The 24,018-nt window shown below is 42.9% G+C and overlaps 1 protein-coding gene across 6 annotated transcripts in view; it reads right to left on the reverse strand.

The window, feature by feature from the left end:
- Positions 1–2,983: 2,983 nt before the first annotated feature.
- Positions 2,984–24,018, reverse strand: part of Ctcf (CCCTC-binding factor) — a 48,975-nt gene continuing 27,940 nt past the window's right edge. For 3 of the 6 annotated variants that reach the window (XM_021170025.3, XM_029480573.2, XM_085843628.1), the window contains exons 3-12: positions 22,961–23,750; positions 22,505–22,675; positions 19,092–19,225; positions 15,339–15,459; positions 14,110–14,259; positions 10,841–11,001; positions 9,901–10,083; positions 8,744–8,879; positions 5,799–5,987; positions 2,984–4,475 (exon numbers count right to left, since the gene is read on the reverse strand). In XM_021170025.3, coding sequence (XP_021025684.1) covers positions 4,291–4,475; positions 5,799–5,987; positions 8,744–8,879; positions 9,901–10,083; positions 10,841–11,001; positions 14,110–14,259; positions 15,339–15,459; positions 19,092–19,225; positions 22,505–22,675; positions 22,961–23,741 — 2,211 coding nt within the window. In that variant the 5' untranslated portion in view covers positions 23,742–23,750 and the 3' untranslated portion in view covers positions 2,984–4,290. The remainder of the gene's footprint in view (positions 4,476–5,798; positions 5,988–8,743; positions 8,880–9,900; positions 10,084–10,840; positions 11,002–14,109; positions 14,260–15,338; positions 15,460–19,091; positions 19,226–22,504; positions 22,676–22,960; positions 23,751–24,018) is intronic. The other 3 variants (XM_029480574.2, XM_021170028.3, XM_021170026.3) reach the window with 3 other exon arrangements.

The raw sequence follows: 24,018 nt of genomic DNA on the forward strand, positions 1-24,018 counted from the left end.
AGTGCTGGGATTAAAGGCGTGCGCCACCACGCCCGGTCTGGCGCATGCCTTTAATCTCAGCATTTGAGAGGTAGAGGCAGGTGGATTTCTGAGTTCGAGGCCAGCCTGGTCTACAAAGTGAGTTCCAGGACAGCCAGGGCTATCAGAGAAACCCTGTCTCGAAAAACCAAAAAAAAAAAAAAAAAAAAAAGGCATGCGCCACCACTGCCCGGCCTGGGCTGCACTTTTTTCGGTGTGCCAGACTTTTTGACTGGACCATGGTTGGTGCCTGCTTTTAACTGGGAGGTCCAGGCAGGAGGACTCTTGAGTTCGAGGTCATTCTGGTCTATAGTCCTTGTCTCAAAAACCAGATCAGCCATAATCCTTTGTAACAGGTTCCTCTCATTTGGATGCGGGCTCTTTGGGAACATCTGTAGCTAATTTATGACCTGAATCTCACGGAAGGCTGGTGCTGGGAAGGCTGGTGCTGGGAAGGCTGGTGCTGGGAAGGCTGGTGCTGGGAAGGCTGGTGCTGGGAAGGCTGGTGCTGGGAAGGCTGGTGCTGGGAAGGCTGGTGCTGGGAAGGCTGGTGCTGGGAAGGCTGGTGCTGGGAAGGCTGGTGCTGGGAAGGCTGGTGCTGGGATTTGTGTTCTCAGGTTGTCTGCACTGAAGTTCAGGGAGGATTCACTGAGCCTAGAGCTGGGAGGAGGTACACTAGCCAGAAGCATGTTACCCTACAGATGGGGCTGATTCAGATCTTACTCCCACCACCCACCCCACAGACTTCATTAAATCCCACTTCTAACTGCCCTACCCACAGTTCAGCAAAAGAGAAAGACAAAATCTTGGAGAGCAGAAGCAACTATGTATTGTAATCTCTTCGGCTTCTTTCCCATCTCTACCTTTCCCAGACAGAGCATGACTTGGGAGCATCCTCTAGGCGGGACCCTCTCTACCAAGTCCCAGCCACTCTGGTTCATGTTAAGCCCAGGACTTTCTGACTATCCTGGACAACACAGAGAGACCCCGTCTCTTCAAAATAAAATGGCTAAACGGCAGGAGTATTTATCTACATGAAACCTGAGTTCAATTTCCTGCGCTGTGAAGCGACAGCCCCTTAACATGTTTGCCGACTTCCACCGAAACATAGAAGATGGAAAGTAGATATAAAGGAGAAACAACTTGGAGGAAGGCAGTGGCACTTAGGCAAGTATATGGTATGACGTATAAAGGCCGACAGGGACGGCCTCGCTGGAGCTGATACAAAAGAGCTGCAGAACCAGGAGGCCCCTATGCCTCTTAGCCCGAGACTGAAATTTAACTCTAAGGCCATCTGAAGTCACAAATGACTTATAGGGTGACAAAATTTACTCTCGTGCACGTTATTGTGAAGAATGTGGGTTTTGAAAGCAAAGTAAATGAGTTTTTCTTGACACCTAACCTCACTAGTCTTTTGGAAGCTTTTGGCACAAATTATTCTCAGAACTTAATTTTGTGTGTGTGTGTGTGTTTATCTGTGTATGGGTGCCCACAGAGCCTGGAAGGGCATCAGGTCACCTATAGGTAGTTGTGACCTGTCTGCAGTGGGTGCTGGGAACCAAGTTCCAGTCTTGTGCAGGAGCAGCAAGTGCTTATAAGCACTGAGCCATCTCTCCAGTCCCCTTTTTGTTGGCATAGTGTCTTGCCATCCCTGGCTGCCGGGTACTAAGTAGTCCATGCTGAGCTTAAACTTGTAGCGATCTTTCTGCTTCACTTCCTGAGTAGATAGAATGGTGGGAGCTACAGAGCCTTTGAACTCCTGCCTCCTCCTCCCCAGTGCTGGTATTGTAGAGGTGTGCTAGCATGCCCGGCTTCAGTGTTTCCTTTGAGATGTGTATCTTGTTTATCATGGCAACTCTGGGATGTCAAAAATAGAGAAAACCTACCCCACAGGGATTTTTTTCTGGTTAAAATGAGAGACTGCCAAAGGGCTATAGCAATGCCCAAGTAGACGCACCCTCGAGGCCAAGGCCAGATTTACACTGAATTAGCTCTATGCCTTAGGTTAGTGGCCTGTGGAGGAGTGACAAAACCAACCAACACCACTCTTTTACAGGTTTTCCAGGTGAAGGCAGAACTCCCAACAGAACAAATCAACTGTCTGCTGAGGAACACGGGATGAGGCCCCTGGTGCATCGGCAAGACTTAACTCGTGACAGGTGGGTTTTACTACAAGAGAACCTGAATAAAACCAATGAAGGCTCACTCAGGTGCAAACTGAACAGGGCAGCAGTGGATAGGGCTGAAGACAGGCCAGGGATAGAGTACATGTTACAGACTATAGACGCAGGCTCAGTAACTGATCTAACAGTGATGACTGACCTCTGATATTGAGGGGTTTAATGGACTCACATGAGAGGAAGCATGAGTCGTTCAAGAGCACCATTTTGTCTTTGTCTTCATTAGAACCTCACTTCCTATCTGAGCCTTTCCACCAAGACAGATGTACTCTTAGGCTTTAAGGTAATTTGAATACCCATGCTGACAATGCAGGTGAACCTAGCTGTTCTGTAAAAGGACTTTCTGTTACATATGCACACAGCTAAGGAACAAGAATTACTACCTGAGCTTGCTCTCAGGCCCTTTTACCTTTACCAATGCTCTTTCTCTCTCCAAGGTTGAACCAAGCTTCTCTCTACTCCCCTGGGCCTGGCTAAGAACAGAGACGGACCCTAAGCCTTCCTTAAGCAGATCTCAAGAGCACAGGCTCTCTCCCATCAGCATCTCTGGTGACGCTTGCTGTACAAAGGCAGCAAGACTTCAGGTCTATCACGGAAGCAGGGGCTACATAGCCACGCACTTCCCTACTCCCACACACTTGTGGGACACAACTTGAAGTGGGCTGCATTCCACAGCCCATCACCTGCTAGGACCATCTCTCTCCTGTCTGTTGCAGAAGACAGCTGTGCACAGGCCCCCACGGGACCTGGACAGATAGGAGTCCCAAAAGACGGAGTCTTCAGAATGCCTGTTAATCCGTTATGATTTATTAGCTGTACAGCAGTAGATCCTCCTCCCCAGCCTTCAACCCCATTACATATTTTATTACAGGTCTCATGTTGGCATCCTAAAATAATGAAAAATATCACACAGTACAGCTAAGTACAAAAATGCATCAACCTAGATTCTGATAGCTAACTGATGGCTCTCTTAAAAGCAATACACAGGAGAAAAAAAGTGTTTGAAATCAGTCAGACTGAGGCTCTTTAAAAAACACATATAATATGTGACAATTCATGTGCAAGAATCACTTTTTAAGTTGGTTTGTTTCACATTATTAATAATTTTTTTTTCCAGATGTGAAGTTTAAATTACTGACCTACTGAAATTTTTTGGCCCAGCTTGCCAGGGTTGCTGTGGCCACTCATAATCAACTCTTCTGGCTTTAACAGAGATTTAAAAAAAAAATGTAACATTCAGCTACAAACAGAGCAAAGAAAATGTTGATGAGAAAATCATAAATGAAATTTATTTGTTCAAGGTTCAAACGCTGGCTCCATGAGCTGGAAATCAGGATTTTTCACATGGGTGTCCATGACTGGCAGGCAACAGGCCCAGTGCCCTCTGCTACATGATTGTAATCTGAGTCAACATTTACATACCACTAAGTCTGTGTCTGTGGCGCCTTCATTTGCAAATAATTAAAACGCTGGGTTTTCTTACACTGTACTTCTTTTCAACCTCTTAATTAATGGAAAAGATTAAAATGTAAAAAAGGTTATTTACAAGCTTGACCATACCAGAAACTTTGCCAAGAAAGAGGCAAAGCTTTCAGGACAGAAACTGATCGTAGCATGCCATCCTACTGGTGTGCAACTGACTCTGAGCAAAGGGAGTCAGGAAAAGCAAAAGCAAAACCAGGTTAAAAGTCTAAGTCCTTCCCAAGTCTGCATTTACAATTAAAAATTCTCTTGGGAAGACCATAGAACTCTGGGAAACCCGTGGCCGTTCTGGAGTGGTTTACGATCAAGAGAGAGGGCTCAATGTCTCTGTTTCCATCTAAGAAAACTAGTTAGGCATCAACACTGTCCTCAACACTTCACAGTAAACCCTCAGAGACTTAGAACATTCCATGATTTGCTAACATCAAACAAGTTCTAGTTAAATCACATTTTTCTAACATCATCCTTGAAGTTTTCGTTCTCAGTATGTTTGGTAAAATGGTGTAAAATTATGCCGTTCCCAAAGCCAAAGAAAAAAAAAAGAGAAAAATTAAGATTTGGGCCGTTTAAACACAGCCCAATAGTCCTGGTGCCGAGCAAGGCCCCAGCATCACCGGTCCATCATGCTGAGGATCATCTCAGGCGTGAGGTCTCCGTTGGGGGCGTCTGTGGTGGCTGCCTGAGCCTCCTCTTCTTCCCCCTCCGCAGGCTCGGCATCTGGCTCCTTTTTGACTTCAACTATAATGTTCTCAATTGCACCTGTATTCTGATCTTCGACCTGAATGATGGCTGTTGCTGGCAAAGAAGGGCAGGAACAAAACAAAGGGTACATACATTAAAGCCCCCAGCGAGCACAGGCATTGTTTCAGATGCTGACAATGAATGGGATGCACCAACAAGAAAGCCTTAGCAGTGATGCCTAAGTCAACAGAAAACAAAACAGCCCCCTAAGCCGGGCGTGGTGGCGCACGCCTTTAATCCCAGCACTCGGGAGGCAGAGGCAGGCGGATTTCTGAGTTCAAGGCCAGCCTGGTCTACAAAGTGAGTGCCAGGACAGCCAGGGCTACACAGAGAAACCCTGTCTCGAAAAACAAACAAACAAACAAACAAACAAACAAACAAACAAACAAAAAAAAACAAAAAAAACAGCCCCCTGCGAACGTTAAGTGGCCATACATAAAATCCCAAAAGGCTAGAAACTGTCAAGATACCAAATACTGACATTTACCTCACAGGCCTCCACTTTAACATTTTTAGTTTTCCTTTATGTTCTGTATTTAGGATGTATAGTAATGCAAGGCAGGGAAAAAAAAATCCAGCCTTAGACTGCACATGACAAGGAGTATTTCGGAGTATATGATGTAGTTGACATTTGACCCTGTACTGCTCTGAAATAGTTGTGTAGGTGAAATGACTGGGTGGTTCTAGATGCAGGGTTATCCCCCTGTTCTGTGATGGACATTTGAACATGGCGCCCAGGGAGCATAACTATAGATCAAGCCCTGAATTTAAAGAGAAGAAAAGGCTGCTTTGAGGAGATCTAAGACCCACTACATCCAGGCAGTGCTGAAAGGGAATACTCCTGGGACAATCCTTTCACCTGAATGGTTTCCCCTTCCCTTCTTCTTTCCACGTAGCCCAGGCCAGCCTCAGCCTCCCAAGTGTTGGGATTATGGCTGGTACTAGCACTCCCGGCTTCAAGGGCCTGAATTTCTCCAGCAGAACAGTCTCAGTCTATTCATTGCTTCACCCCTTCATTCCCTGAAAGCCTGGCTCTTTTCTACTTATAACCATGTCAGCTCTGCCATGTGACTGTGACCTTGGTTGTTTTATAATCGCTCCCAAAATAACAGCACACCCATCTTGCAGGACATTAGTACCTTTCTCCTCTAGCCGTTTTCATTTGTAACAGGCTTTTAGAGACTGCCTCAGATGTTTCTCAGTAAAAAAACAAAAAACAAAAACAAAAAAACTTCCTTAAAAAACAAAAACAGGGTTTCCTGAGCATCTGTGCCTGTGTGATGACCTTCACTTGTTCTCAAAGCTCAGTCCCCATCTTCACAAACACAGTCTGCTTCCTCACATGAGATGCTCACTGAGCCAGGGCAGGCAACTTACGCTGGTTCTGTTTGGGCTGGTTGGTTCTTCCAGGAGGTCGCCCCCTTCTCTTCTTGGCAGGTGGTGGGGCCGGGGCCACAGGCTGAGGTGGAGGCGGAGGCTGGGGCTGAGGCTCTGGCTCAGGTTCAATTTCTACAGCAGGCTCCTCCTCCTCCTCATTGTCATCGAGATCCGGCTCAGCATTTTCTTCTCAAGAAATCAAAGCACAGGTGGTGGGTCAAGCAGAGTGAGTGGTAAAAGAGAAAGCAAGCAGAGAGTTAAATGTTCTGAAAACACTGTTTTATATTCCCTTAAGGAAAGGTCCTAGGCTGGGCATGGTGATGCACACCTTTGATCTCAGCAGTTGGGGGGCAGAGGCAGGCAGATCACTGTGTGTTCAAGGTTAGCCTGGCCTCTACATACCGAGTTACAGGACAGCCATGGCTAAGAAGAGAGAGCCTTATCAAAAAGAAAAATACCTACTTCCACATTTCATGTGAGCTGCTTAGTGTAAGAATACTGAGTACTCATATATAAGTATACTGAGTCTAAGAATAAGAATGCCACATGGTGATAGAATTAATGCTTTAATTCTAGCATTCAAGAGGCAGAGACAGGTGGATCTCAGAGCTTAAGGACTACTACAAAAAACAAAACCAACCAACAAACAAAAAAGCTGAGTTTCAAACTATACAGACAGCTTCGTCTTTTATCAGTTATGTAACAAACTACAAAATAGCCCTAAGGTAAATAATAACAAATATTTCTCTTATTATACAAAGGCAGAGCAGGAGACTGAGCTTAAGTTGAAGCATGAAGACAGAGATGCTCATCTCTGACTGGACAGAGGCAGGAACATATGGGCGTGTGCACACACCTACCTATATGAGAAGGAAATACAGAAACTTCGGATGCAATGTGAATCCTGTTTACCAGGGCAAGAGGCAAAGTTCTGGGACTGTTTTCTTTCTCTGATCCTCTTTGCCTCCAACTCCTAAATGTATAAGTGGATGCCATAACATCTACTTACCGCAGTGCTGGGGACTCAACTTAGAGCTTTGTGCATGCTGGGCAAGTACTACTGAGCTACATCCCACCTTTAAAATTATTAAACGTAAAGGGGGTAAGTGAAGGGAATACTAACAAAGACTCAGATAATAAAGTTTTGAAGCCTCGGACCTTACTTGCTGTGTTGACTTGACACACCTCTCCTCCACTTCCTCAGGGAGTGTCTGTAGCACCCACCCAATAGTGCTTTGAGGCTCAAGAAACAGACAATTGCATATGGTAGTGTGTGTACACACACACACACACAAAATTCAGTTCATGAAAGGCTGAGGTAAGAGAGTGGGGAATTTAAAGCCACCCTGGGTTATACTCTATATAAATACAGCCTTTATATCGTTCACTACAATATAAAAAGTCCCTTTTATTAGGTTTCATTATTTCAGTTAAGAGGATATATCCAGAGCTCGGGAGATAGCTCGGCTAGTAAAGTGCTTGTCATGAAAACCTGAGGACTTGAGAATTTGATCATCATCACCCGTATTTTCTTTAAAGGCCTTGGAGCTGAAAGGATTGCTCAGTGGTTAAGGGCACTTCCTGCTCTTGAGTTCAGTTCCTAGCATTCACAATAGGTGGATTTAATGATTTGGGCCTCCACTGAAGTCTGAATTCATGCCACACACCTATATAAATATAAATGTGTATTAAATATAAATGTTTATTTCCCCACATACACATATTATTAAAAGGTTAAATACTAATAAAGAGAGCCTGGAGTGATATGTGCCAAATAATCCTAGTATTTGGGAAATATCCCAGGAGTACCCCAGGGGTGTGACCTCTGGTCTACGAATAATCCTAGTATTTGGGAAATATCCCAGGAGTACCCCAGGGGTGTGACCTCTGGTCTACGCACGCACGAGCACACACACACACAGCACTGTCCTTATTTACAGGAAAGGTGAGCAGCTCAAACTGCTGTGGGTGGGATTCAAGCCTCTGACATTCATCTGAGGCAGCTTTGTTGTCAACACTTACAGGCAGCCAGAAAGTACTTAGTACCCCTTGCCCAGTACTATGTGTGGCACATAGGGTACACTGTCTGCTTCCCTCCAAGCTGCATGGTTATTAACACTCATTCACTGAATGTTTAAAGTTAGAGCCATGGGTGAAGGCCTCATCTGAAGATAAAAAGGTCCTGAGAGATAGAACACACTGTAGGTGGCAGTGTATCAGAAACAAGATGCTTCCTTGTGGAGCTCACTAAGTCTCCACTGCCCTATGCCTAGAAAATTAAACAGATACAGCCAGAAATGGGGGGAAATGCAGAGAAAGGCTAACAAGGTCAAAAGGCTTTTGGCTTTGAGAAAGTTTGGAATAATTCTGTGGTCAACCTGTGCAGATAGCTAACAGAAATTATAGTGTAAATAAGGCTATATGGCCTTCGCTAGAATAGGATAGAGTCCAGCTTGCCTCCAGTGTTCTAGTGTTACGTTATCTGTAAGACCTACGAGTGAAACCAGCGGTGAAGTCAGAAGAAAGAACAGTACAGATCTAGTAGAGGCTGTCAGTAGTTTCTTCAGAGAGAGAACATGAACATAATGAAGAGCATGGTAGGTAGCAGGAAAAGAGAAGACACTGCAGAGTCTATAGCAGCAGGGAGCACTGCAGCAAACTACAGAGCTATGCAACCTCATGCTTATGTCATCACTTCTAACTTGGGGGGGGGGGTCATCTGACATTTCAGATGCCAAGGCTAGCCTTGCACTTGCTGTGGAGAGGCTGGCATGGGAACTCTGCTTTGATCTTCCTGCTTCCCCCTCTGTGAGTAGCACCTGGCTTTAGAAAGATTCCAAGCATAAAGGAGAGGAGCCTTCTTGCCTCTACTACCTTACACAGATTTACTGAAAACTGGGCCTCTGATGTGTCACCTCTAACCAAATCAACAATGACCCACTTACCACTATCAGAGGAGTCTTCTTTTTTAGATCGCATCTTTCTTTTTCTTCCTCGTTTGCTCTTCTTTGTCTCCCCTCCATTTTCCCCCTCTACGCCATCTGGACCAGCACAGTTATCTGCATGTCTTGCCATTGTGTTCTGACAAAAGGAACAAACCTTGTTTCACACTACTAAAAGAACAAAGTTCAGACTCAAAGTTCTCTTTAACTGAACAAAAACAAACTTTAAGGAATCCATAAAGTCTCAAAATTCTGCTAACTGTACTCAACATGTTCTTCCCATCCCATTCAGGAAAGATGCACAGCATCCGTAGTCGTCAGGGATGGGGAGGAGACAGAGAGAGGAAAGGAGTGAGGAAGCACCAGTAAGAAGGCTGGGCCCCGAGCACATGGGTGTATGGGGACTGAGAAGGGGTTTGAGCTCAGTGCCTGCAGTCACACAGAAACTTGGGGGAGTTTCAGAATAGCTGGCCAGTGTTGACTTGGCTAACCAACAGAGAGAGCCGAGTCAGACTAATTAGGGATAGGATGAAATACAGATTTCAATCCACCCAAGGAAATGCCTTTTTACTCTCAGCCTACTCAAGTAATCTTATTTCTAAATATTTGTCAGTTTCAACTCTCATAAAGAGCAATTTTAATGGGTATTATATTTATTTATTTATTTTTATTTAATTAGGTATTTTCTTCATTTACGTTTCAAATGCTATCCCAAAAGTCCCCCTTACCCTCCCCCCACCCTGCTCCCCTACCCACCCACTCCCACTTCTTGGCCCTGGCATTCCCCTGTACTGAGGCATATAAAGTTTGCAAGACCAAGGGGCCTCTCAGTGATGGCTGACTAGGCCATCTTCTGATTCATACGCAGCTAGAGACACGAGCTCCGGGGGTACTGGTTAGTTCATATTGTTGTTCCACCTATAGGGTTGCAGACCCCTTTAGCTCCTTGGGTACTTTCTCTAGCTCCTCCATTGGGGGACCTGTGTTCCATCCAATAGATGACTGTGAGCATCCACTTCTGTGTTTGCTAGGCCCCCAGGAATAACTTTTCAAATGGCAAAAGTATCCCTACATTTATTACTCCAGTGGCAAAAACTCCATTCTGTAACTGCAGATCAAGTGTATGCTATTAAGAACCATAACAGGAGCCTGACCCTTACCCGGCGGGTGAATGTTTTCCCACACTTGGAACAGACAAAGGCAGCAGGGACAAAGTTGGGATCATGATAGCGCTTGAAATGCATGTCGAGGAGCTGTTTCTGGCGGAAGGTCTTGTCGCAGTGGCTGCAGGCATAAGGCTTCTCCCCCGTGTGAGTGCGCTTGTGCATGATCATGTGCCGCTCCTGAAACAGAACTGTTTGTCAGAAAGGCCTCCGAGAGTCACAGGGCTGTCACCCTCAAGGGTTAACAATGTTTGCCATGATGGTAACAGTCTATTCATAGGGAAGCAAAAGTGTGTCCCTAAAACCCCAGCACAGAGAAAGCTGCTCACTCCAGTTTAAGAATCATTTTGGGGCCAGATTCTTCTCTCAAGTCTTGGACTGAATGCCCTTGGGATTTTTTGGTTTGCTTTTATTCCAGGCATAGTCTCACGTAGCCAAGGCTGGACTCTAATTCACTATATAGTCAAGAATGACTGCAGGGCGGTGGTGGTGCACACCTTTAATCCCACCACAGAGGCAGGCAGATTTCTGAGTTCGAGGCCAGCCTGGTCTATACAGAGAAACCCTGTCTCGAAACAAAACAAAACAAACAAACAAAAACAAAAACCAAAAAAAGATATCAATTGTGACCAATGTATATGTATATGGAGACCCAGAATCAAATGATAAAGAGTAGCATCTATGATTCCTTATACTTGTCTGAAAAATATTCTTCTTAGAAAGAGTTACTAGGTTGGGTGTGGTGGCACACACTTTTTATCCCAGCACTCAGGAAGCAATAGTCAGATGGATCTCTAAATTTAAGGCCACCCTAATGTACAAAGAGATTACACAAAGAAACCATATCTCAATTTAAAAAAAAAAAAGAACCATTCTAGTCACATGATACTTGACATGGAGAGAGCATCAATGGCTTTTTAACTAACACAGCACCTACCTGTCTACAAGCATAGTCACACTGGTCACACTTGAAGCGCTTCTCATTTTTGTGTGATTTTTGATGCTGGATGAGAGCATATCGTTCATGAAACACAGCATCACAGTAGCGACATTTTTTGCCCTGTTCAATATAGGAATGCTGCTTTCGCAAGTGGACACCTGCAAACAAAATATAAAGCCAAGCTGAACTTGGAAAAATCACAAGTTAAATATTTCAACAAGTTAGTACTATATTTAAGAACATGGGTTTCTTAAGAACATGAGATCAGAAGTAAAACCTTTGGTTAGTAGGTGAGAGCCTGAGTCAGTCCCTAGTGCTGTGTTGGCCCCACCCTTCTCCTTCTCTATCTCCATCCAACAGTAACAACAGATGGGGAGATAACAGGTCAAAGATGGAAGCCTGGGGACTGCACTGGACCCGGAAGCAATCGGAAGTGCTGAGAAATCCAGGAAGTGAGAGCAATGGAGGTCAGGGACTAAATGTGAGGAAAGGCGTGGGTGCTGGAGATAACACCCAATGACGACAAAGCCACTGACTGAGGTGAGGAGCAGTGGACAGGGATTAAGACCATCCTGTGTCTGTCCTGGCAGGGAAGGGTAGGTCATTCCAGACCTATAGTCTGAATCCCAAACAATGACATTAAAATAGGGATGGGAACAGAAAAGGATAGTCTGGTACTAAAACAGGAGTGGAACCAGGGAGCTGATGAGGTCACTAAGACAAAAGGCTAAGAGTAAGCACTAGTATGGCCAGGCTTGTTTCACTGTTGAGTCAGGGTCTCTATGATTCAAATAGCTTACAATGTAGACCAGGCTGGCCTGGAACTCACAGATAACTGCCTAACCATCTCCTGAATGCTGGGATTAGAAGCCTTCACCACCACACCCAGCCTGGGTTAGGCTAAGAGTTAGGGCCACTGAGAAGAGGGACCAGTTTTAAAAAGGGGGGCAAGGGGAGGAACTACCAAAGAGAGAAACCCAAGAGCACTTTAATCATAGAGGCCAAGGGAAAAAAAGTGCTTTACAGAGAGTGCAGTGCACCGCTTGTTTGTTGGGGGAAGGCACTGTTAGGGAAGCACATAAAATGAGTAGTGTTTCAGCAAGGCCTTTTACTGGAGTGCCAGTAGATAGTGCAAATGAAAGGGACGATAAACACAGGGAAGGAAAGACTACAAGGGACAAAACTGATCATTATGGCTGGCTGGAAGTAAGGGAGTTAAACCTAGGGCTAGGGATGTAACTCAGTGAGAAATAGCTTACCTATCACACAACATGACCCAGATTTAATTTCCAGCAATATGGGATGGTATGGAGTGTGTATGAGTGTTGTGGGATACATTTGGAAAAACTCAGTTATTTTAAAAATGTTTTTGTGGTACTAAAGATCGAATGCAGGGCCCTACACATACTAGGTAAGCACTTGACCACTCAGCTTTGTCACCAGCTTTCTTCTATACCATGAGGCCTTATTCAAAATAGTTCTTTTGTGGATAGGAGAGAAAGGAGTACACCAACTTGAAAAGAAAGATCCAGGAGTATGAGTGTGAAGATAAACAAAGTAATAATGAAAACATGTCAGGAAAACCAAAAAGTGGGGCTGAGGGTGAAGGGACAAGGAACAGAGAAGGAAAGTCACACCAACTCCTAAAGATGGACAGGAAAGATGAAGGTAAATGTAACTACAAGGATATTATAGTTGGTTTTGTAACAGGAAATTTCTCCCTGCTGTCTTTCTATCCTAAGAAGAAAAAACAGGAAGGTTAGTAGTTAAAGAAAGGGAAAGACGTGTCTAACTCTACTGCATCATGGCACCTCTAGAGAGCAGAGCCAAAGGATCTGTGCCACAAATGAATTAATATACTAAGGAACAAAAGGAGCAGCCCTGAAAGAGCAAGTCGGAGGACTGCTCCGGAGGAGCAGCCCATGTTGGGATTATAAACATATGATGCGAAAAGCCAGTGTCTCTCCCCTAAGAGAAACTAAAACCCAAAAAGACAAGAGGACCAATTCTGTTGACCAGGCTCAATCCCAGCATGGGAGGCTGGGGGAAGAGACAGACAGTACACACACTTCACACACTCATCTCTGGGCTCAGAGGCTGCAGAAGGACATCGGTGTCCCGCTATATTACTCTTCATGTTACTTCTGAGACGGCCTGGGTTCAATTCCCAGTACAGTCAACAAAACAACAACCCCTAAAGATCAAAATAAGACAAAAAACAAAACAAAACAAAACAAACAACAACTCCAGGGAACTCTGGCTTCTGCCCAGCTTTGCCACTCATAAATTATATTGAACATCTGGTACATCTTTCTGAGCATTAAACTCACCGCTGTGCTTTTAAAACTAGATACACCTTGCTTACTTCATACTGTAAAGATCAACTGTAAACAGAAAAATCTAAACCACAAAAATGTAAGTGAATGTAAAGAGTATTTCTAAGAATATAACTTAGTGGTACAGTTCTTGGCTGCTAGCAGATGAGCGGCTCTGGCTTTGACAGTCAACACAAAAGTTCAGGAAGCAGTGACTTTTGGGTTGAGAGCGCAGACTGAGTAGTATTTATGATTTTTTCATGTAGTAAATAAAGCAGAGCCTTCTAATTTGGCTAAAGCTAGGCTTAAACTCCCCAGAATCAAAGGATTCTCCTGCTTAAGACTTCTGAGAAACTGGGACCACAGGTGTTTGTCAATAAGTAATTAATCTCTTTATCTTCTGTCTAAGACAGTCTCACATAACCCAGTCTGGCCTTGATGATGCTTCTGCTTCAACTTTCCAAATGCTGGCACTTACTATTCCTAACTTCTGTTTCTCTTTAGTAAGAAAGATGAAGAGAGAACACTAGATGATCTAATGTGCAAGTATGTGTTACATTAAAATTTCTATAGATGAGTTCTCCCTCTATGTAACTCTGGCTTAAAAATACATAGGAACAGTTACCACCAAACGAATTACTCACCGAATGCACAAATACTCTTGAAGAACGTGAAGGAAACTGGTCTTAATTGAAACCTTTTACGCCCGTATTCAGAGAATGGAAGCTACTATGACAGGTACACTGCTTCCCGTGACCTTATGTATAATCTATATTCTAGATGCATTTAACTTGTGGTTTCACTCCAATGAAGAGAAAGCAGCCAGGGGAGGAGGAGTTAAGCAATGGCATTTACTAAGGTAAGCCATTCATCAACATACACAAAAGTTTGAGTTTAAGGTCAAGTTTTTATCTTATTTTCATGAATTCTTTGTTTCTTACTGCTACTTACCCAAATCACTTTTTCGGGCTATGACAGTGTCACAATGGGGACAATGAAATTTGGCCACATTTTCTGTGTGCTTCTGTAAAATGTGCATCTTCATGGTACCACTCTGGGTAAACCGAGCGTGACAAATATAACATTCATAAGGTTTTTCCCCTTAAAAGGAAATACAGAACGAACAAATTAAATGAATGAATACTATAGCTTTAGCTTCGTAGGTGAATAGAGGAGTGGTAGACAAATATAAAACCTAAGGCCTTGCTTGAGAAGATAAAGCTTGGTGTAATTAATTGTTCAACTCATACCTATCTTCAGAATTAGCAAACAAATCCTAGACCTTCGCTCAGCTTGGCTTTCTACACTCTTCTATTTTAGGACAGGATTTCTTATGGCAAAGCTTACTTTGGGCAGGGGGGACTAGAACTAAATTGTTCTTTCTGTGTAGCCAACTCAAAAATCCGCCTGCCTCTGCTTCCCAAGTGTTGGGATTAAAGGGGTGTGCCACCATGCTCGGCTTCTCTTTTATTTTTTGAAGCAGGTCTTGTCTTGTTGCCTAGGATGGCTTGGCACCAGAGATACTCTTACTAAGCGCTACGACACTTAGCACAAGCTTGTCTTTTTATAAAATGACAGTACTTAGAAACCAGAGAAAATTGGATAATCTATCCAGACTTATAATTTTATTTTTTGAAACACAAAACAAGGAGTCACTATGCAGCCCTGGCTAGTCTGGAATTTGCCGTGTAGACCAAGCTGGCCTCAAATTCCAAATAGCTGCTCGCCTTTGCTGGGATTAGAAGTGTGTACCACCACATCCAGCTTCTACCCGGATTTTTAAAGATAAACATGAGATTTTAATTTCATTTGATGTCTCCCTTAAAAGGACCATTTTCACATTATAAGACTCAAATAAAATCGCCTTTGAGTGTATTTTCAAACCATCAATTCAGAGGATATGCCAGAGCTTTTCTTTTTTTTTTTTTTGTTTTTCGAGACAGGGTTTCTCTGTGTAGTCGTGGCTGTCCTGGAACTCACTCTGTAGCCCAGGCTGGCCTCGAACTCAGAAATCCACCTGCCTCTGCCTCCCAGAGTGCTGGGATTAAAGGCGTGCGCCACCACGCCCGGCCAGAGCTTTTCTTAATGGTCTTCCATTCAGGTAAGCCCTGGGTGCACATGGCAGTTTACAGGATTCACTGAGGAGCAGCTCATTAGTACCAGGAGGGGAGAAGTCCTACCTGAATGGGTTCTCATATGCCTTTTCAGCTTGTATGTGTCCCTGCTGGCATAACTGCACAAACTGCACTGGAACGGGCGCTCTCCAGTATGAGAGCGAATGTGTCGTTTTAATTTGCTGACCTGAAACATGAAAGCAACCGAACGAACCTCTTATACTTCTGTTAACATGGACTATAATATGAACTCTATGGCTTAGGTACAAAACCTTAATTTGGAGGCACTAAAGTTAAAGTCCCTTTGCTTCCTCTCAGCAATATTACAATCCAAGTAGACGGGGTAAACTGACAGGACACACATTTGGCAAAACAGGCACACTAATAATTGAGTTGAGTTGGGTGGTAAGGCACATGATAGTATACTAATCTTTACCACTTAGTGTGTCTGGTGATGGTGGTCCTAAAGATTGAACCCAGGGACTTGTATTAGGCAAGAGCTCTCTACCACTGAGCCACACCTCCAGCCCTTTTATTCTATTTGAAAATCCACAATACTTTAGTAAACAACTCATGCCATATATATACATATATTTCCTACAAAATTCAACTCCAAGGTCATGTTTTAATTCCCCTACATGCTGTCCTCTCATTTGTATTTCCTAGACAGGCTGAGATTTATGAGTCTGGTCTCTCTTCCTTGCCACTCACTGTGCTTTCCATCTCTTAGTAAGTACCCTATCCCAAACTATGAGTTTCAAACATGACTCTAAAAAGTACTTTGGATATTCATAATATCTCTCTGAAATTTTTGGAAAAAGCCTTCTGATTTTAAGAGAAACCCCTCCCATACCCATGAGAATTCTATATTAACTGTTCTCATTTGTTCAGTGGTCAAGTACCTATCCCTGCAGTTTCCTCAATGCCTGCTCCTTTTGCCATGTTCAGGATATGCCATATGCAGGCTAAGAGTGCTCTTCCACTCACAGTAGTAGTACCTTGTCCCCATACCTGCCTGATTTACCGGAGTCTCACAAGTCAACAGAACACATCTCTCTATATACTTTCAAATTTTTCTTTAACTTTTCATTCACATTTAGTCTGTTGCTAAAACTTTGGAATCAACTTGTAATCTTCACTAATTTATGCCCTTTGCAAAAATGTGTAACCTTTTCTGTCTAAAGATACAACAAAGAGCAGAGCATGATGGAGCACACCTTTAATCCCAGCACTTGGGAGGTGAAGGCAGGTGGATCTCTGAGTTTGAGAGCAGTCTAGTCTACAGAGCGAGTTCTAGGACAACCAAGGGATACACCGAGAAACTCTGTCTCAAAATCAAAAATTACAAAAATGGATTTTACTGTTATTTCAATCATGTCACTACTAGATTTGGAACCACCTCAAAGTTTCATAGTTCCTATTATTCTTAGTATAGGTGGTCTAACTCCAATTGAAAGAGGTTTAAAATTATTACTATTTAAATAATTAAATATTATTACTATTTTTCTCTTTAACAGTACTGGAGACTCAAGACAGGGCCTAGTATTCTACCACTGAGCTACATCCACACCCAGTGTCCCAAATTTAAAAATTTTAAGAATCAACACATCAGCAAGTAGCAAATTTGATACTGATCTTATGTGGTGGGTCTCACTGAAAACAGTTATACCATAAGTAACTGCATAAAATTACATCTCTGTGCACAAAATTATGCTTACACTTCAGTCCCTTTGCCAAGATATCAGTATTATTTATGCAAATATTCTAAAATCCAAAACAAGGTGGGGTTGGAGAGAGAGCTCAGATCAGTGGTTCGGACCGTCCAGTGTTCTTTCAAAGACCCACGGCAGGGTTACAGCAGCCCACAGCTAACCTCCTGCAACTCCGTCTCCAAGGGACCCAACTTCCCGTGGCCCCAGCACTCCTGGGAACCCAAACCACTCCACACATAACTTAAAATCCTAACTCACCAACCCCCAACAAATAACCACAAAAAACAAAACCTGGAAGAAATCTTCAAGCACCTTTGGTGTTAAGCATTACTGGTAAGAGATACACAACTTTTACACTAGTACGAGATGTTTGGAAACTGGAGACACAGCTCAGTGGTTGAGTTCATGCCTAAGGAAATGGGTTCAAACACTGGTTCGTGCAAAAAAAAAATGTTCATTGCTATATACTTGTTGTTGTTGAGGTAGGGTTTCTTTGTGTAGCCTTGGCTATCCTGGAACAAATACTGTAGACGTGGCTGAGCTCAAAGTCAGAGATCCACCTGCCTCTGCCTCCCAAGTGCTGGGATTAAAGGTGTGCGCCACCACTGCCCAGCCCATACTTTTTTATATTTGGTCTCCCTCCATTGAATTCGTCTAAGATCTTTTACTGCTGTATATTCTCTAAAATTAAAAAATAAAAATCTTTAAGAAATGATGTTTTAAGGCCTGGCAAAATGACTGAGTAAATCATTTGCTGATGATGGAGTTTCAATGTAAAAATCTACAGGGTGAAAGAAAAACTGCTATAGTCAAGGATCGGAAGGAAGCATCCCCACCCCCAACCCAAATAGAAAAATAGGAAAGAAAAAAACCAAACAGCTGGGTGTGGAGGAACAGGCCTCTAATCCCAACACTCAGGAGGCGGGGCAAGCAGAATTCTGTGAGCTCCAAGCCATCCTGGTATACATAAATAGTTAGACCTTGTCTCAAATAATTAAAAAATAGTAATTTTTGTCTACTTGTAATATACTTTCTTCCCTTAGCTGTAATTCTCAATACAACAATGAAACAGTAGCAATAAGATCCTAGATGATGATGTGATTTGAGACAAGGTTTCTAATGCTTAGGCTGGCTTAAAGCCTGCAGCACTCCACCTGCTTCAGCCTCCCCACTGCTGAGGTCATAGGCATGATGGATCACTTCAGTGAGTCAGACGTAATTAAGAGGGATTTGCTCTGGCTTTTCCCTAGTCTTGTTGGAACTTGACACAGTAATGAGAACTGAATTTTATTACCCCTCTTCCAGCTCCCTATAAAGTAATACACACACTGCTGAATTAGTTTTGTTTTGGATATACTTAACCACTTATTTTTCAATATATTTGATTTGGTTGCTTACTAATGTCATGTAACCTCCCCCTTTGTCCTTATCCAGTTTTGGCAATAGGGAAATTCAAATAATAAAGCCAATTATCTTTCCTACACCCCTCACTCCCCCTTTTTTCTAAGTGATGGGAATCAAACTCAGAGCCTCATGAACTCGGCTGCTTGGCAAGCACTGTACCACTCATCTATAGCTCCAACTCTAAACCTTCTAGTACTGCAATTAAGACAGGCTCTTAACTATATTAGAGTTGGTTTCAAACTCAGTATCTAGTCCAAGGTAATTTCAAACTAACAATTCTCAGCCTGTCCAATGCTACGATCAAAAGGGTATACACCAAACCTTCCGTTTTGAAATGACTTGGGTACAGTTATTTTTTCAAAGCATAGGAGAACTTTCTTGTACTAATATATGGAATTGGTATGTTTATTTATTTTTTTAAGATAGGGTCGGTCGGTCTCTCTCTCTCTCTCTCTCTCTCTCTCTCTCTCTCTCTCTCTCTCTCTCTCTCTCTCTCTCTCTCTCTCTCCCCTGGCTGTCCTGGTACTCACTATGAGACCAGGCTAGCCTTGAACTCTGAGACTCATCTGCTTCTGGTTCCTAAGTGCTGTGATTAAAGGCATGAACTAGCATGCTCAGCCTTAGAATAGGTATTCTTTAGAACAAACAAAAAAGCCCACCATGGTCTAAGAAAGCTCTCAGTAATAAAGAACTAGACACTCACTTCTACACTGGCATAATCACACATGGAACACTTAAATGGTTTCTCATGAGTGTGTTTATAACGACGATGCCGCACCAATTCTCCACTGGTCACAAAGGCCATATCGCAGTCTGGGCACTTGTGAGGACGAGTACCTAAAGGAAGTAGGGAATAACAGGAATTAATGGCACAATTCATGGAGCCCTGGATAAATTCTCGTCAATAGTTCTTAAGATGTGAGAACACATGCTAAACTTTAGTTTCTACTAATTATCTGATTCTAGTGCCTTTGAATAGAAAAATCCTTCTTATTTCTGTTTGGCAAATATACTGGTTACTAAGAATCCAACCATTAATAGAAATTCCAGTGTATTTTAGTCCTAAATATAACAACATTAAGTGGGCAGTGGTGTTGTATGCCTTTAACCTAGCACTTGGGTGACAGAGGCAGGGTTCGGGGATAGTCTGAGTTCAAGGCCATCCTGGTCTACATGCTAAGTTCTAGGACAGCCAGGGCTACATTGAAACCCTGTTTCTTTCTTTCTTTCTTTCTTTCTTTCTTTCTTTCTTTCTTTCTTTCTTTCTTTCTTTTTTTTTTTTTTTTAAAGATTTATTTATTTATTATATGTAAGTACACTGTAGCTGTCTTCAGACACTCCAGGAGAGGGCGCCAGATCTCGTTACAGATGGTTGTGAGCCACCATGTGGTTGCTGGGATTTGAACTCTGGACCTTCGGAAGAACAGTCGGGTGCTCTTACCCACTGAGCCATCTCACCAGCCCCAAACCCTGTTTCTAAACACCTCCTCCCACCAAAAACAATTGTAATTTGGAAAATCACAATGTCAAGAATGAGAAAAGACACCTGCAGAAATTATTCTTCCTTCCTTTCAAAGGTAAGGTCTCAATACATAAATATATAACCCAGACTGACCTTAAACTCTTATTCCTAGTGCCCAGCCTCCTGAGTGCTTAGGTTTACAGGCATAAAAGACCATGAACAACTCTACAAAAATGACTTTCTAAAAAGATGAAGTATGAACAGGGAAGTGCTGATGGAAGAACTACAGTAAGAAAAAAATGGAAAGGAATGGTTATTCACTCGTTAAATTTGTTTCTTCAGTACCACTAAGTTAGGAGAGAATGGAGAAACTCTTTCTATGAAGCGTGTATATATAATCTGGTGGCACAGAAAAATAAAACAATTATCAAGGGAAGGAAAGCAGCACTAATTTCAGGAACAAGGTAATCAAAATAATAACCTCTGGTTTTTATCTAGTGTTATTTCGGGAAGAAAAGAGTTCTGTCTCGGGGAAAAAAGCTTGACAATTATTAAACTGGAGACTGTCGTGGAGCACCCATCAGGCTGTACTACAAGACCACCATGTCCTTCTGCTCAAGGTTCATGTTCAGCAAGTCTTTTTTTTCGTTTGCTATAACTTTATAGCCAAGAGTACCCACTAGAAGCTGGGCACTGTGGTGCATGCCTTTAATCCCAGCACTATAAGGCAACCTAGCCTACATAGTAAATTTTAGGACAGCCAGGGCTATGTAGAAGACCCTGTCTTAGTAAAACAAACAATCCAAAGAATGCCTCCTAGAATGTAATATAAGCACATTTAGAAAATGAAAAGCTTATTCTTCATCGGGAAGTGGCACTCAAGTATGTATGCATTTGACTTTTGCTGGCTTAACGAGGTGAGTAAGTTTTACCAAGTCAATTCTGGATAACCACAGAATGAACTTTTCAAAGCTTAAGTACAGTTTAAGACAGAGTACTCATGTCAATGTGTACACACACTGACTAATTCTACCACGGGGTAACACAATGTCTTCAAAGTACTAGATGCATTTGTGTGTGTGTGCACACTGTAAAGTGGCTAGATGGCTAAGAATATCCCAAAAGATAACACACTCTAAAGCAACAGACAATCAATTGTCTAATCTTTTGGCATGTAAAGCAAGACAGCTAATTTAATCTGACAACCAGCATATCAAATCAAATCAACAATCACCATTTTGTTTTGTTTTGTTTTTTGAGACAGGGTTTCTCTGTATAGCCCTGGCTATCCTGGAACTCAGAAATCTGCCTGCCTCTGCCTCCCAAGTGCTGGGATTTAAGGCGTGTGCCACCACCGCCTGGCAACAATCACCATTTTAAATGGTGAAGATAGAATATGAAGATAGAGGAAAAGCTACTCTGAAAGAAGTAGAAAATATGAGAAGAAACTATTCTTCATGAAAAACTGGATCAGAGGACTTATAACCAAGATCAAGGCAGAAAGATAAAAGAAAAGCTCAGAGAGAGAGTTATGTTAGGGTTTCTACAGCTATGATCAAAACAAAACAAAACACTATGACCAAATCAACTTGAAGAAGAGAGAGTTCATTTCAGCTCCATTCTCAGGTCACACTCCATTGCTGAGGAAGGCAGGGCGGGAACTATGCTTACTGGAGTGCTCCCTCTGGTTTGCTCAGCCTGCTTGCTTTTGGTTTTTTTTTTGTTTTGTTTTTTCGAGACAGGGTTTCTCTGTGTAGCCCTGGCTGTCCTGGCACTCACTTTGTAGACCAGGCTGGCCTCGAACTCAGAAATCCGCCTGCCTCTGCCTCCTGAGTGCTGGGATTAAAGGCGTGCGCCACCACGCCCGGCTCGCCTGCTTGCTTTTGTTTGTTTGTTTTTTGAGACAGGGTTTCTCTGGCTGTCCTGGAACTCAGAAATCTGCCTGCCTCTGCCTCCCAAGTGCTGGGATTTAAAGCATGTGGATATCACTGCCGGGCTTCAGCCTGCTTTCTTCTAAACCCTATGACTAAGCAGCCTAGGTGCGGTACCACCTACAATGGGCTGAATACTGCCATATGAATGATTCATTAAGAAAGAGTGCCACATGATAGGATGCAGGCCAATCTTAATGAAGGCATTTTCTCTTCTCAGATAACTCTATAGCTCTTGTCAAAGTTCACACACACACACACTTGCCAGCACAAGAGTCCAAGAGAGGTCGAGAATGTAGTCACTTCACTGGAATCTGGCCATATGTAACATGAATACTGAACACCATTATTAAAGAATATTTTGTATTTGAACAAATAAACGAACTCTGAGAATGGTACTATACTTTTCTATCCTTAAGTTGTGAACAACCTACCTTCTTTGAGATGAAGCAACAAGAAACAAAAAGAAAGCCGTAGTTCTAACATAGGTAGGATTTTACTTTTATTTCTATTGATTGACTTGGACATTTGGGTCTCGTTTCTTGTCACTGTTAAATCCTCAACAATGTAATGCTATAAAATCTTTATGAATTATGTTAGAGAAAAAATGAAGGTTACAAGAAGAAACAAAAATAATATTCCTCAACCTCTTACTGCAGTCACCGTGAGTGAGGACGGTGTTTTAACCTTTACCACGCCGTAGCCCACATCACTGTGCCGCACCTGTGTGTGTGTTCAGATGGTTCCTCAGGAGGGTCACTGTTCTGAATGCTCTGCCACACAGATGGCATTTGTGTGGCCTCTCATCAGTGTGGCTTTTCATGTGACGATCCAAATTTGAACGCCGGGGACATGTGTAACTGCAAAGCTCACACTGGAATGTTTTCTTTACACCTATATGCAAAACAAAACATAAGACTTGTTACAGTGCTTCAATGTTTAGATTAATCCCAAACTACAATTATATTCTCTAAGTAGAAATTAATTCACAGAATTAATACTTACTTCACTTGAGGACTTAAAAACATAAATAAAACCCTTCTTTTGGACTGATTAAAAGCCATGGCACTTACTAGATGTTTAAAAAAATTTTTTTTTGACAAAATAACTTGCATACAGGCTGTTGTATCCTTTTCCCCAAATGGTTGTACAAGTCCACTAGAGATAAACTCACTTTACCTTTTTTTTTAATTTTTGTTGGCTTCGGAGGCTTCATATTACCAACTACTTTCTCTGCATTAACCTCAGACAGCAGTCCTTCCTGCTGTTCTTCCTCAAAATCATACACAGACACATCCACGTCTTTGCCCTCTTCCGTGTAACGAAGTTTGCTCTTTTTGGTTTTCTTTGTTTTTTTGGCTGGTGGCTGATAGTCTGGGTCTTTTTGCCAGCTAGAGTCTTCCTGAGGAGGAAGCTCCCCCTGCTCTAGTGTCTCCACTTCTCCATTGGCCCCCACTTTCACCACCTGAAATCCTTCAGGCAAAGGTAAGGTGTGACATATCATCGGTTCACTTTCTGCAAGGCCCTCTTTAGACACTTCATTCTCATAAGCCCCCTGAAGTTCTTCTACTGAAGTAGTAGCAACAGGTACCGTCACAGGAACAGGGACTTGGACAAGCTGAAGCTCTCCTATGTTAATGGGCTGTTCCTCCATATTTACAACCTGCAAGGTTATGATCTGGGTATCGTCCACTGCAGCCTCTGTTTCCGGAGCCACTGTACCCTCCATGACTTCAGTCTTCATCTGGAGAAGGGTAGGATCCAGCTGTTCCATCATTACCATCTGTACACTGCTGTTGACATCCTGGACCACCTCACCCCCATCTGTCTGGTTCTGGGGCAGGTGGCAAGCATCTTCTTCCTGGCCCCCTTCCCGGCGTCTCTGGTAAGTCTTTCTTTCTTTTCCTTTAATGAAAGTTTCAGACTCCTCCACAATGGCTTCAACCGCCTCACCTTCCATCTCCCCTTCCTTTATTAAGGAGAACACAGATGTTATTTATGATGTGGTTTGCTCAAATCAAAGTACACATTTTAAACTAAAATCATTTGAGTGGCAGGTGGTAGTGGTGCACACACCTTTAATCCCAGCACTTAGAACACATAGGCAGGCAGATTTCTGAGTTTGAGGCCAGCCTGGCCTGCACAGAGAAACCCTATCTCTAAGAACCAAAAACCAAGCCAAACCCCTAAAACTCAACCTCCAGACCCCCCAAAAACCCACCTTAGTGAATGAATTA

This window comes from Mus caroli, unplaced genomic scaffold, assembly GCF_978045245.1.
Source record: "Mus caroli unplaced genomic scaffold, Mus_caroli_1 scaffold_10, whole genome shotgun sequence".
In the NCBI taxonomy this organism is placed as follows: Eukaryota; Metazoa; Chordata; class Mammalia; order Rodentia; family Muridae; genus Mus; species Mus caroli.